The sequence below is a fragment of the Aquarana catesbeiana genome, linkage group LG07 (genome assembly GCF_042186555.1).
Source record: "Aquarana catesbeiana isolate 2022-GZ linkage group LG07, ASM4218655v1, whole genome shotgun sequence".
NCBI classification, from domain to species: domain Eukaryota; kingdom Metazoa; phylum Chordata; class Amphibia; order Anura; family Ranidae; genus Aquarana; species Aquarana catesbeiana.
In genome coordinates, this window is record NC_133330.1 from 173,462,106 (window position 1) to 173,476,299 (window position 14,194).

The window sequence follows — 14,194 nt, forward strand, 5'->3', positions numbered from 1 at the left end:
GAGTGACAGAGTCCTTGGGACTTCACTCTGGCTTATGCCTTCCCTCCTTTTCCCCTCTTACCCCTAGTGGTTCGGAAAATTATTCAGGACCAGGCAGAAGTTGTTCTGATTGCCCCCTGGTGGCCCAGGAGGAGTTGGTTCTCCTCTCTGAAGGCCCTATCTGTGTATCCTCCCTGGCCCCTACCAGTTCGGAAGGATCTGCTCCATCAGGTACCGGTGTTACATCCAAACCCTCAGACCTTCCATTTGACGGCCTGGAGGCTGAGAGGCGCATCCTTACAGTTAAAGGGGTGTTCAGAGAGGGTTATTCAAACTATCCTGGACAGCCGTAAGTTGGTCACGAGAAGAATCTATGGGAAAGTTTGGAAAACTTTTATTTCCTGGCAAAGGAAAGCTGGTTTAGATCCTTTTTCCACTCCCTGTATATTGGATTTTTTGCAGGGGGGAGTGGAAAAGGGGCTCTCTGTCAGCACCCTTAGGGTTCAGATTGCTGCCCTATCTTTGTTTACAAAGAGAAGACTAGCGGAAGATCCCTTAGTCAAGAGGTTCCTTTCAGCCAGATCTAGACATGCTCCCAGGGTCATCAAACATGTTCCTCCCTGGGATCTGTCATTGGTATTAAATGCACTAACAAGGGCTCCTTTTGAGCCTTTGCATGAGGCTTACCTGAAAATTATTTCTTTGAAGTTATCCTTCCTTTTGGCTATTACGTCAGGGAGAAGGATTTCTGGTCTCAAGTCTCTTTCCTTTAAAGACCCCTTCCTGAGGATTCTAGAGGACAGAGTAATGATTACACCTGATCCTTTCTATTTACCCAAAGTTTCTTCCAACTTTCATAGGTCCCAGGAGATAGTCCTTCCTAGTTTCTGCACCTCTCCCAAAAATGCAGACGAGAAAAGGTTTGTTCTTTTAGACGTAAAGAAATGTCTTCTGCTTTATCTAGAAAAGACTAGTGGTTTTAGGAGTTCCTCCCAACTGTTGGTTTTGTTCAGTGGCCCCAAGAAAGGGTCCAAAGCATCTAAAAGTTCTATTGCTAGGTGGATTAGGGGAGATATCTGTAAGGCATATAAAGTGTCAGGTCGCACCCCTCCTTCTAGAATTAGGGCCCATTCAATGAGATCCATGGCCACATCATGGGCAGAAAGAGCGGGGGCTTCATGGGAGGAAATCTCTAAAGCTGCCGTCTGGTCCTCCTCTCATGCATTTGTCAAACATTATAGAGTTCAGATGCTTTCCAGCCAGGACCTTTCCTTTGGTAGGAAAGTGCTTCAGGCTGTCGTCCCTCCCTAAGGTATAGAATCTTGCTTATCCTCTCAAGTAGCTGTCCTGGAAGGTGAGGGGGGAAAACCCCCCGTTAGACTTACCGGTAACTGTATTTCCAGGAACCTTCCAGGACAGCGTCTATATTCCCACCCTATTCTATTTTTTCACTGGTCGACCATGTTTACCTGGTGGTGTATTTTATGGTTTCTGTTTTCTTCCTCTGCCGAGTGAACCTTTGGTGGAGGTTACTTGATCTTCTAAACAACTGAGGGTCAGAGGAAAGGGAGGGGCCTTTTAAATTATATCTGATTTGTGTTTCCTGTAGAGGGCGGAGCCAATCCTCTCTCAAGTAGCTGTCTTGGAAGGTCCCTGGAAATACCGTTACTGGTAAGTCTAGCGGGGGCTTTTTTTTATATTGTGAAAGATTAATGTTACACCGAGTAAATTGATACCCAACATTTCATTTTGCGCCCGCTCGTGGAATGGCGACAAATTTTTACCCTTAAAAATCTCCATAGGCGACATTTAAAAAAATTCTACAGGTTGCATGTTTTCAGTTAGAGGAGGTTTAGAACTATTGCTCTCGAGCTACCGATTACGTCGATACCTCACACGTGGTTTGAACACCGTTTTTATATGCGGGCGCTGCACACGTATGCGTTCGCTCCTGCATGCGGGCTCGGCGGGACGGGGCGCGTTTAGAGAAAAAAATTTTTCTTTTTTTTAATTTAATTTTACATTTTTATTTTTACACTGTTCTTTTAAAAAAAAAAAAAAAAAATTGTGTTACTTTTATTCCTATTACAAGGAATGTATACATCCCTAGTAATAGAAAAAAAAGCATGACAGGACCTCTTAAATATGAGATCTGGGGTCAAAAAGATCTCAGATCTCATATTTACACTAAAATGCAATAAAAAAAAAATTAAATGTCTTTAAAAAAAAAAAAAAAAAAAATGTTGCTTTTAAGAGCTATGGGCGGAAGTGATGTTTTTGACGTCGCTTCTGCCCTGCAATGGTATGGAGACAGGGGTGGGGGCCATCTTCTCCTCACTCGTCTCTATACCAAGCCAGGGAGAGGACCCAATCACCTCCGCCGGCTCCGGTAAGCAGAGACCACTTTTATCTGAAACTGAACCGCTCACTCAAAAGAGGATATCAGGGTAATGGTAGCTGTCTGCTGCCATAACAACGATATCCATCTTCAAAGTGCCAAGGTATATCGGCGTGAGCCGGTCCGGAAGTGGTTAAGGTTTCCATTGAGCCCTACCTCGTACCATTTTTTTTTGTAAAAGGGCTAAATACAGTTGTGGGGAATTTGCATATTGCTGATGTTCTGATAAGCTTTGTCATTTTTAAAAAAAAAATTTTATTATATTATTATATACAGAATATTTTGTGGGGCCTCGCTGGGCTCAAACATAAATTATATCTACAGAGTATACAAGTCTGCGGAATCTTGGGATTTTATATGCATTTTATGCCCTCCACCTTGAGTTTGCTTTAGCAGCCTTTTCTTCTGATTGTGTAAGAATACAGTGGAAAGCCCCATCAAGCACTTTTGATTTGAGTGGACATTTTGTAAGTGTTAAGATGGTTGGCGTAAATTTATTTTCTAATACAACTAAACCTACCAGTAAGTTTGTCTGACTGAGATTTTTTTTTGTGGCTGCAATAAATGTTTAAGCCCATTTCACAACATTCCAACAACATTTCTTCTGCTGCAGTCTTTGCCTTTTTAGATGCAGATAAATAACTTGTTAAGCTAGTAGTCAACATTTGAAAACCTTTGTAAAAAAAATTTTGCTTTACAAAAGCATTTTGTATGTGTATTTAATATTTTCCCAAACCTTGTATTTCCTAAATTGCCGATTTTTTTATTTTTTTTTATTTATTTTTTTTTTTCATTTTATTTTTTGTGATGCTTTATAATTTTCATATTTTTTATGCACCAGTATACAAGCTTTGTCTCTTATGGGGGATCATGTGCTTTTGATTTTAGCTAAATTATTGCATATTGGTCTCCATTTTTGCTTACAGACAACCCTTTTAATGCTGGTTGTATAATATTTATGATTCTAGAAGCCCTGGGCTTCATTCATTTCTACACTTCTTGCATTTGTGTTTACTGTGTGTGTATATTTTATTGCGTCTGTTCTGCACAATTTCCACTTGAATGTTACCGAACAGTGGCAACTCTTCAGCTGTCTCCTACTTTCTGGAAAAGGAAGATTTTCATGCGAAGACTTCTTTAGTGTTTAGAAGAATTGATGCCGTACAGTAGTTTTAACCTCCAAAATGGAAACTAAAAATGCTTTCCAACCAGAGTTGGAATTTCTGAAGAATTTGTTTTTATGGGGCTAGTATCCATATGGCTATTTGTTCACTCTTTTACAGGTACAGACGTTGTATTACTCCGCGGATCATAAGTTGCTTGATGGATATGTCTTGGACCAACATAATGACATGTTTGCTGGTGAAGAAGATGGTATACAGTTGGTTCAGGTACAACATCATTTTTCATGCTAATTATTATAGGTTCTGTGCTAGGATGTCTTGATACATCTATGGGAGGGCATCTGTCCATAGGGACCCTATGGTTACTTACTGCTTATTGTGCACCAACACCCACAATAATTACAGCATGTTTTGACTTTAACACCACGATCCTTTGCAATTTTTTTTAAGATTGTGTAAACTGGAGGGATGCAACAGAAGTAATAAAGGAAGCTAATGATTTTAGATTTTTTAGTAATTGAAACCATGTTTTACCAATATTTCATAAACTGAAATGATTTTTAGAGCTCCAGAATAACAATAAAAAGGAAGACCCCCCACTGTGCCAACATCCAATGATTATAGAAAAAGATTTAATGAGTTATGACTACTCGGACTTTGTGGGCAGAACATCAGGCAATTTATAAAATATAGAGTCTTTATTACAAAAGGATTAAAATAAAATTTTAAGACAACATACTAACTGACAGGGTAAACAGATGCCCAATAGGCTAGAGATTGGAAGTATGGATCTGAAATTGGTAAAATCCATAATGGACACAAATTACTATATAGAAATCTCAATGGGTAGAATCCATAGACTTCTCCATGCCTTGTCAACGCATTTCACAGTTTTAATAGCTTCCTTGGGACAATACTGGATAGGCGCTGATAAATCTCAAGACCAGGTACAGGGGGACACCACACAAAACAAGTTTAGGACCAGGAATAATCTTTTCCGCCGAATGAATTGGCAAAAGTAAAGAATAGACCAATTATTCGTGACACTTGGGATGAGAAGGAGAAATTCTCACCTCTAATATAACCAAGGTCACCTGTAATTCTGTTGATTCGATCAGAGTGGATTGTTATAGGTAAGAAGAAAAATTGTATATCGGACATCACCACTGATATCAAAATAAGAATGGTATAATCACGCCTGAAGGGGGAAGGCACAATTATTGCCTTGATAAGCCCATCCGAATATTGTCCCATTCATCAAATTAATATATAGATGGAGCCTTGTTATCATGTATCCAGAGCTTTGAATTATAAAGCCATAGCCGTAGAACCCCAAGTGGGGTATGAGGTACCTCTTGCAGGAAAGGTTAATGGCGCGGGTGTCCCCGTCGGTTCAGCACAGTTTTAGCTGTGTGTTTTACAAATATTTCATAAACCAAAATGATTTTTAGAGCACCAGTTGGCTAAAAAACCAGCCGAAATATTCTTATTTTAGTTAGCCCCTTAGCTTAGCCAAAACCTTCTGGTAAAACACGAGTCACTACTGATTCATCTGACCTTTGTGTTGGTCTAAACTTCAGTTTTCCCTTTTGAGCCTTGTAAACATTTGGCCATGTGTAAAAGATTCTAAGGCAGGCCACACATTATACTTTTTTTTTTTTTTTTTTCTTTTCTGTTAAACCAGTGGGTTGATCAAAAAAGTGCTGATTCCCCAGTTAACACACTCAGTGCTAATGGGGGAAACCTACCTGTAGCACTATTGTCTTCTGCAAAATACAATGATCAGTGTAGCCATGCAGCACGGATCGTTCAAGAAAAAACTGACAGGCTGGTTGTACACAAGTCGATCGATGGAACGACTTGTGTATAACCAGCTAGCCTATACAGTGGGGAAAAATAATAATTTTGACCCCTGCAGATTTTGTAAGTTTTCCCACTTACAAAGAAATAAAGGGTCTATAATTTTTATCATATGTGTATTTTAAATGATAGAGACAGAATATCAACCAAAAATCCAGAAAAAACACAATACAAATGTTATACATTGAGTTGCAGTTCAGTGAGTAAAATAAGTATTTGATCCCTAAGCAAAACGTGACTTAGTACTTGTTGGCGAAACCCTTGTTTGCAAGCACAGGTAAGAGGGTTCTTGTAGTTGGTTACCAGGTTTGCACACCTCAGGAGGGATTTTGGTCTACTCTAAGGTTTCTTGGCTGTTGCTTGGCAACTCGAAGTTTCAGCTCCCTCCCATTTTTTTTTTTTCTATTGAATTAAGGTCTGGAGACTGACTAGGCCACTCCACGACCTTAATGTGCGTCTTCTTAAACCACTCCGTTGTTGCCTGGCGTTATATTTTGGGTCATTGTGATGCTGGAAGACCCATCCAGGACCCATCTTCAGTGTTCTGGCTGAGGAAAGAAGGTTCTCATCCAAAATTTTACAATACATTACCCCATCCATTGGCCCTTCAATGTGGCAAAGTCGGCCTGTACCTTTTAGCAGAGAAACAGCCCCAAAGCATAATGTTTCCACCTCAGTGCTTGACTGTAGGGATGGTGTTCTTAGGGTCATAGTAGAGCTGCACGATTAATTGTCTAGAATCGTTATCGCAATTGCGATCTTGACAAGTGTTTCACGATTCTGTCTATGCAAAGAATTCTCTCTGCTATTCTGAAGCCACGACCATCTAAAGAAAGGAAGAAAAAAAAAGGGGGAAGTCTGCCAAGAATCACAACATTCTTTAGCAGTGGAACTTAAGTATAAACATTGTAACAATTTGTCAATGGAATAGACTTGTGTGTAAATGAAGAAAGCTTAAACACTAAACCTTTTTCTGATATTTGTTGGTTTCAAGTTAAACATTTTTTTTTGCTAGAAAATTACTTAGAACCCCCAAACATTATATTTTTTTAGCAGAGACCCTAGAGAATAAAATGGTGGTTGTTGCAATATTTTATATCACACTGTATTTGCGCAGCGGTCTTTCAAATGCAATTTTTTTTGAAAAAATTACTTTAATGAATTAAAAAAAAAAAAAAAATAACCAGTAAAGTTAGCCTAATTTTTTTTTTGTATAATGTGAAAGATTTTACGTTGCGAGAATCGTTATCTTTTTAAAAAAAAATCGTGATTCTCATTTTGGCCAGAATCGTGCAGCTCTAGGGCATAGTCAGCATTTTTCTTCCTCAAAACATGGCGAATCTAGTTAATGCCAAGAGCTCAATTTTGGTCTTCTCTGACCACAACACTTTCTCCCAATCCTTCTCTGAATTATTTAGATGTTCATTGGCAAACTTTAGACAGGCCTGTACATGTGCCTTCTTGAGGAGGGGGACCTTGCGGGTACTGCAGGATTTCAATAAATGGTGGAGTATTTTTACTAATGATTTATTTGGTGGCTCTGGTCCCAATGGCCTTGAGATCATTCACAAGCTTCTCCCCTGTAGTTTTGCTCTGATCTCTCACTTTTCTCATGAACATCCTTGCCACATGAGGCGAAATCTTGCATTGAGCTCCAGACTGAGGGCAATTTGTGTTGTTTTGTTTTTTCTTCCATTTGTGAATAATCGTTCCAACAGTTGTCTCCTTCTTCTCACCAAGCTTCTTGCTGATGGTCTTGTAGCCCATTTCAGCCTTGTGCAGGTCTACAATCTTGTCCCTGATGTGCTTTGACAGCTCTTTGGTCTTGCCCATGATGGTGAGGTTTGAATGGAAGAAAGATTCTGTGGACAGGTGTCTTTTTTACACTTAATGAGTTGTCATCAGGAGCACCATCTTGAATTGACAGGACTAATCTGTGTATCACATACGGTAGCCAGTCCGTGGGAGCCAGAATTTTTATTTTTTACTCACTGAACTGCAACTCAATTTATAACATTTGTATCGTGTTTTTTCTGGATTTTTGGTTGATTTTCTGTCTCTATCATTTAAAATATACATATGATGATAAAAAATATAGACCTTCATTTCCTTGTAAGTGGGCAAGCTTACAAAATCTGCAGGGGATAAAAATAATAAGTTTTGCCACTATATAGTACATGGCTTGACATTTAGCCAGCTGCTGCTGAAGCTGACAAATTTTAGATCTGGTTAAAAAGAATACAAAGTATGCTATACTTTAAATTTGACTAAATAGACAATATCCTAAAGGGTTTCAGTCCTGGTAACAATTATGACTGATCTAGGGGGATGCTGGGGTAAGCTCCTAGCACAGCTCCTCTCCACCCTACACAGCTGAGATCACATTCCTTTACACACAGTCACAATCTGCACAGTGTTTAGCTGGATACTGCAGCTACACTGCTGTTCTGACCAGTTAATTTCTGTCTCTTTTGATTTTTTTTTTTTTTTTGCAATCATATTGCCAGTCTAGCAGAAAAGCCCTTGTTGATCCTAATATCACACCTTCTAGAGGCATTAAAAAGTCATGCAAACACATTTTGTGTCACTGCTAAAGAATTCCATGGTATATTTTTACATCATTGCGTTGGCCCAGCTCAGACCAATATAACTATGTACAACCCCTGGCAAAAATTATGGAATCACCAGTCCCTGAGGATGTTCCTTCAGTTGTTTAATGTTGTAGAAAAAAAGCAGATCACAGACATGACCAAAAACTAAAGGCATTTCAAATGGCAACTTTCTGGCTTTAAGAAACACTAAAAGAAATCAAGAAAAATAATTGTGGTGGCCAGTAACAGTTAGATTTATAGAACAAGCACAGGGAATAAATTATGGAATCACTCAATTCTGAGGAAAAAATTATGGAATCATCCTGTAAATTTTCATTACAAACACTAACACCTGCATCAGATTAAATCTGCTTGTTAGTATGTAGGTAAAGAGGGTAAATTATCACGCAGTGTTGCACAAGATGTTGGTTGTTCACAGTCGGCTGTGTCTAAAACATGGACCAAATACAAACAACATGGGAAGGTGGTTAAAGGCAAGCATACTGGTAGACCAAGGAAAACATCAAAGCGTCAAGACAGAAAACTTAAAGCAATATGCCTTGAAAACAGAAAATGTACAACAAAACAAATGAGGAACAAATGGGAGGAAACTGGAGTCAACATCTGTAATCGAACTGTAAGAAACCGCCTAAAGGAAATGGGATTTACATACAGAAAAGCTAAAAGAAAGCCATCTCTAACACCTAAACACAAAAAACAAGGTTACAATGGGCTAAGGAAAGGCAATTGTGGACTGTGGATGATTGGATGAAAGTCATATTCAGTGATGAATCTCGAATCTGCATTGGGCAAGGTGATGATGCTGGAACTTTTTGTTTGGTGCCGTTCCAATGAGATTTATGCAGACGACTGTCTGAAGAAAACATACAAATTTCCACAGTCAATTATGATATGGGGCTGCATGCCAGGTAAAGGCACTGGGGAGATGGTTGTCATTAAATCTTCAATAAATGCACAGGTTTATATTGAAATTTTGGACACTTTTCTTATCCCATCTATTGAAAAGATGTTTGGGGATGATGAAATCATTTATCAAGATGATAATGCATCTTGCCATAGAGCAAAAACTGTGAAAAAATTCCTTGAAGAAAGACACATAAGGTCAATGTCACGGCCTGCAAACTGGATCTCAATCCAATTGAAAATCTGTGGTGGGAGTTAAAGAAAATGGTCGATGACAAGGCTCCAACCTGCAAATATGATTTGGCAACAGCAATCAGAGAAGGCTGGAGCCAGATTGATGAAGAGTACTGTTTATCACTCATTAAGTCAAATGCCTTAGAGACTGCAAGCAGTTATAAAAGCCAGAGGTGGTGCAACAAAGTACTAGTGATGTGTTGGAGTGTTATTTTGTTTGTTTTTCATGATTCCATAATTTTTTCCTCAGAATTGAGTGATTCCATAATTTATTCCCTGTGCTTGTTCTATAAATCTAACTGTTACTGGCCACCACAATTATTTTTCTTGATTTCTTTTATGCACAAATTGTGAGTATAGCCTCATGTAGTCAAGGGTAGTAGAATTTAAACCGTACCATCATCCAAATTAATATGTACAAGGAAAAGAGAGTGGGACATAGGGGACAGTGGCTGATGTTGGCCCCATAATGTTCGCACCCTAAAATGGCTGGACTATACCGGTACAGATAAACGATGATAAACAATATGTATAAAAGGAATTTATTACAAAAAGCAAATACATGGTATACATATTAAAATGCAAAAACAGAGATTCAGGGTTCACCAAAGAATATCTGTAAATTACAAAGTATTGACTGGTCTGGTTCTCGACTAGTTTCGCGATATTATCGCTTCCTCAGGAGGACCAATCTATAAGACAAATAATATAATGCAATACAAGCAGAAATATTATACAGTACACTACAAGTAGTGATCGTAAAACAGCATGTAGAAAAGGGAAAAAAACATAATTACTAGTTCGGCTTACCCTATAATTGGGTGATCGTGTGCGGCACCGGGCCGCCTAAAAACTCTCCCCCGCGGCGGACAAGGGGGATAATGTAGAGCCCTCTAAATGAAAAGCATAGCGTGAGTAGGGGGCCACAAGGATAGCTGATGAAAGGATACAATGGATTTGGCCATACATATATTGCAGGGGTGGAAGGAGGGAGGGAAAGGGAGGGCTAAAGGGGAAAGGGAACTGGGGGAAGGGGAAAAAGAGGGGAAGGGGCGGGGAGAGGGAAAGGGAGGATAAGGGTAGTGGAACATGGAGAAGGGAAAAGGAATGGGGGGGGGGGGAGGGGGTTGTGGAGGGAAAAAGAAAGAAGGGGGTAGGGGACAGGGTGAAGAGGAACAAACAATACACAGGGAAGGGGAGGACAGAGGACGGGGGGGAAAGGGCAAACAAGAGGGATTACACTAGGCTAATAAACAATTGGAGCGTGTAATGTAGCTCACCATAATGGTTGACCAGAGGGTAATAAAGATGCTAGCCACGAGGAGACTTGCAGTGGCGCGGGGGTCGGGTGGCCCGTAATGAGCAGGAGAGCCAAACATTTCCAAACACTGGGGCATCATGGAGGGTACAATGTGTGGAAGCCCACCACTGAGGGTGGATAACCACAGGGTTGCATGGGAGTCTGTCAATAAAATAGTATCAAATGTAACATGAGATACAGGATAAAATCCATGTGAAGGTATCTGTAAAAGATAACGTCGGGTAAAGGATAGTATCCAAGATAAGAGAGCATACAACGTACCTATAGATGTACACCAGTGAGGTGTTAAAGGCCTCCCTTCCATCCCAGCCCCACGTCAGCAGTCTATCACGGAGAGAGCTCAGATGCTCACTCACAGGCCCAAGGGCCCATTAAGTGAGCTCCCCAACCCGGAGACGCCCACGACGCCGCCGACCGCCAAGCGTCTGACGTCACCGGGTCAGTTACTCCGCACTGCGCAGGTGCGCGGACCGCGCTTCTGCGCAAGCGCGTTCAAGGCGAGCCCGTGGGTAGAGCACCCTGGGCTCGGCAAGGACAAGCAGGAGACGAACACCAGGGCGTCTTCTCCTGCCAGGAGAAACACATGTCCGCCGCTTGGAAAGGCACAGGTAACCACGGACCGCACAGGGCACCTAGGGACAGCCAAACAAAATAAACAGGAATATTGAACATCATGACAAAAATGGTAATAAATAAATAACAGTATGTGTAGAAGAAATAAGAGTGGCAGTAATTGCCACCCAATCCATTAAGGTGTTGGTAAACACAAACGGGACTTGGTCCCTATAGATGGCTTCTAAAAACAAAGGGGGCAGCATTAGCTACTAAGAGACCTAGTTGAAGGATAAGAACATTAATGAAATGGGGCTTCCTGTTGGTGAGTGGTAGGAGTGCGAAATAGGGACAGGGAACAAGGAGGGGGGAGGGATGGGGGGGGGGGGGGGTTTGTGTTGGAATGTGCCAATGCAAAGGTAAACAGTGTGTTGTAAAAAATAAAGGTGATGCAGTGATAAGGGGATGGATGAAAATTGTACAAAGTTAATTGGTTGTATCAGATAATGAAATGAAAAAAGTGAGAATGTGTGAAACAGTGGATCTAGATGCAACGTAGTGAGGATAGAAACCCGAAGGTAATAGTGACAACCAACAGCGAGGAAACCATAGCAGTAAATGGGAAAAATGGAATGAATCCTTAGTTAATTAAATTAGGGGTCAGATGACATGAAGGCAGGGAACTCCATAGAGTGTCAAACTACATAGTGTTAAATTCAAGGCTAGAGAGGGGTAATCGCAAAGGAGCGATGATGTAACAATGATAAGGTTGGGTTGCAAAGGGCCAAAGTGGGTGAAGGTCAGCTATGGATTAGAGGTACGGGTAACGCAGTAATCACAGTGGGCCGGAAATTAAACGGTCCGGTGCCGCACACGATCACCCAATTATAGGGTAAGCCGAACTAGTAATTATGTTTTTTTCCCTTTTCTACATGCTGTTTTACGATCACTACTTGTAGTGTACTGTATAATATTTCTGCTTGTATTGCATTATATTATTTGTCTTATAGATTGGTCCTCCTGAGGAAGCGATAATATCGCGAAACTAGTCGAGAACCAGACCAGTCAATACTTTGTAATTTACAGATATTCTTTGGTGAACCCTGAATCTCTGTTTTTGCATTTTAATATGTATACCATGTATTTGCTTTTTGTAATAAATTCCTTTTATACATATTGTTTATCATCGTTTATCTGTACCGGTATAGTCCAGCCATTTTAGGGTGCGAACATTATGGGGCCAACATCAGCCACTGTCCCCTATGTCCCACTCTCTTTTCCTTGATTTCTTTTAGTTTTTCTTAAAGCCAGAAAGTTGCCATTTGAAATGCCTTTAGTTTTTGACCATGTCTGTGATCTTCTTTTTTTTCTACAACAATAAACAACTAAAGGAACATCCTCAGGGACTGGTGATTCCATAATTTTTGCCAGGGGTTGTATATACCGTACCTGGCTGGCTTTTCAAACGCCAATTTTTTTTAATGCACCTTTTTTTTTTTTTTAACTTTAACCACTTCAGCCCTGGAAGGATTTACCCCCTTCCTCACCAGAGCACTTTTTGCGATACAGCACTGCGTCGCTTTAACTGACAATTGCGCGGTCGTGTGACGTTGCACCCAAACAAAATTGATGTCCTTTTTTTTTTTTTTTTTTTTTTTCTCACAAATAGAGCTTTCTTTTGGTGGTATTTGATCACCTCTGCGGTTTTTACTTTATGCGCTATAAACAAAAAGAGCGACAGTTTTGGAAAAAAAAAAGCAATATTTTTTACTTTTTGCTATAATAAATATCCCAAAAAAAAAAAAATTCTTCCTCAGTTTAAGCTGATATTTATTCTTCTACATATTTTTTTGGTTAAAAAAAAAAAAAAAAAAAGCAACAAGCGTATATTGATTGGTTTGCGCAAAATTTATAGCGTCTACAAAATAGGGGATAGCTTTATGGCTTTTTTTTTTATTATTAGTAATGGCGGCGATCTGCGATTTTTATCATGACTGCGACTTTGCGGCAGACACATCGGACACTTTTGCTATAAAAATGTACTGATTACTGTGTAAATGGCAGGGAAGGGGTTAAACACTAGGCGGTGATCAAGGGGTTAACTGTGTTCCCTCACTGTGTTCTAACTGTAGGGGGGGTGGGCTCACTAGAACATGACAGAGATCACTGCTCCTGTTGACATGGAGCAGTAGATCCCTGTCATGTTGCTAGGTAGAACAGGGAAATGCTTTGTTTACATAAGCATCTCCCCGTTCTGCCTCTCCGTGTCATGATCACGGGCCACCGCGGACATCGAGTCCGCGGGCGCGTGCTCGCCCACTAGCCAGCGATTTAAAGGGGACGTACAGGTACGTCCATTTGGACAGCCGTGCCATTGTGCCGACGTACATCGCCGGGTGCTGGTCGGCAAGCGGTTAATTAAAAAACACAATACATAACCCAATTTTATTTTTAAATACAAAAGATACTCCAAATACCAAACATGTCATTCTTTAAAATTTCGCACACGTCTGTGCGACGGGCGAACATTTATGTCCATTTTACTATCCATAGGCGACGCTTTAACAAGTTACCACTTTAGGTTTAAAGAGGAGGTCTAGTGCTAGAATTGCTGCCCATGATCTGATGTTCGCGGTAATACCTCAAGTGTGGGATGATCGTTATTTGTGTGCGTGCGTTGGCTTTTGCGTAGGGGGATGGGGGCACTTTAAAATGAAATAATTAATTTTACTACTTCCTTTTTTTTTTTTTTTTTTTTTTTTTTTACACTTTTTTTATTGCTGTCACAAGGAATGTAAACTTCCTTGTAACTGCAATAGGCATGCGACAGGTATTTATAGAGAGATCTGGGTTCTATAAGACCCCAAATCCCTCCTTTGCTCATAAAAGCATTCAATCACACCAGATTGGTGTTTTCCAATGCTTTTGATTTTTGAAAATGGCGCCGTTGACATCTGAGTAAACCGGAAGTGATGTCAGGTCATCATTTCCCGGTTAGCGTAGCCGAGAGCTGATCAAAGCCGATCCGGGAGCACCTGCTGGTTGCTCGGGTATCCCAGTGGGACGGAAGAGCCTGAGAATGCCGTGGGGGTTGCGGACGTCCCCACATGCTGCTGCTTGTAAAAGCAGTACAGTGGCGAATTAGCTGCTAGGATTACTTTTGCAAGGGAGCCGACTGTCTGCTCTTAAAAAAAAAACAAAAAAAAACGTA

The 14,194-nt window shown here is 40.5% G+C and overlaps 1 protein-coding gene across 1 annotated transcript in view; it reads left to right on the forward strand.

Annotated features, from left to right (window-relative positions):
* The window catches only part of IVNS1ABP (influenza virus NS1A binding protein), a 163,083-nt gene that overhangs the window by 112,734 nt on the left and 36,155 nt on the right, over positions 1 to 14,194 (forward strand). The window contains exon 8 of the mRNA XM_073592881.1: positions 3,661 to 3,768. Coding sequence (XP_073448982.1) covers positions 3,661 to 3,768 — 108 coding nt within the window. The remainder of the gene's footprint in view (positions 1 to 3,660; positions 3,769 to 14,194) is intronic.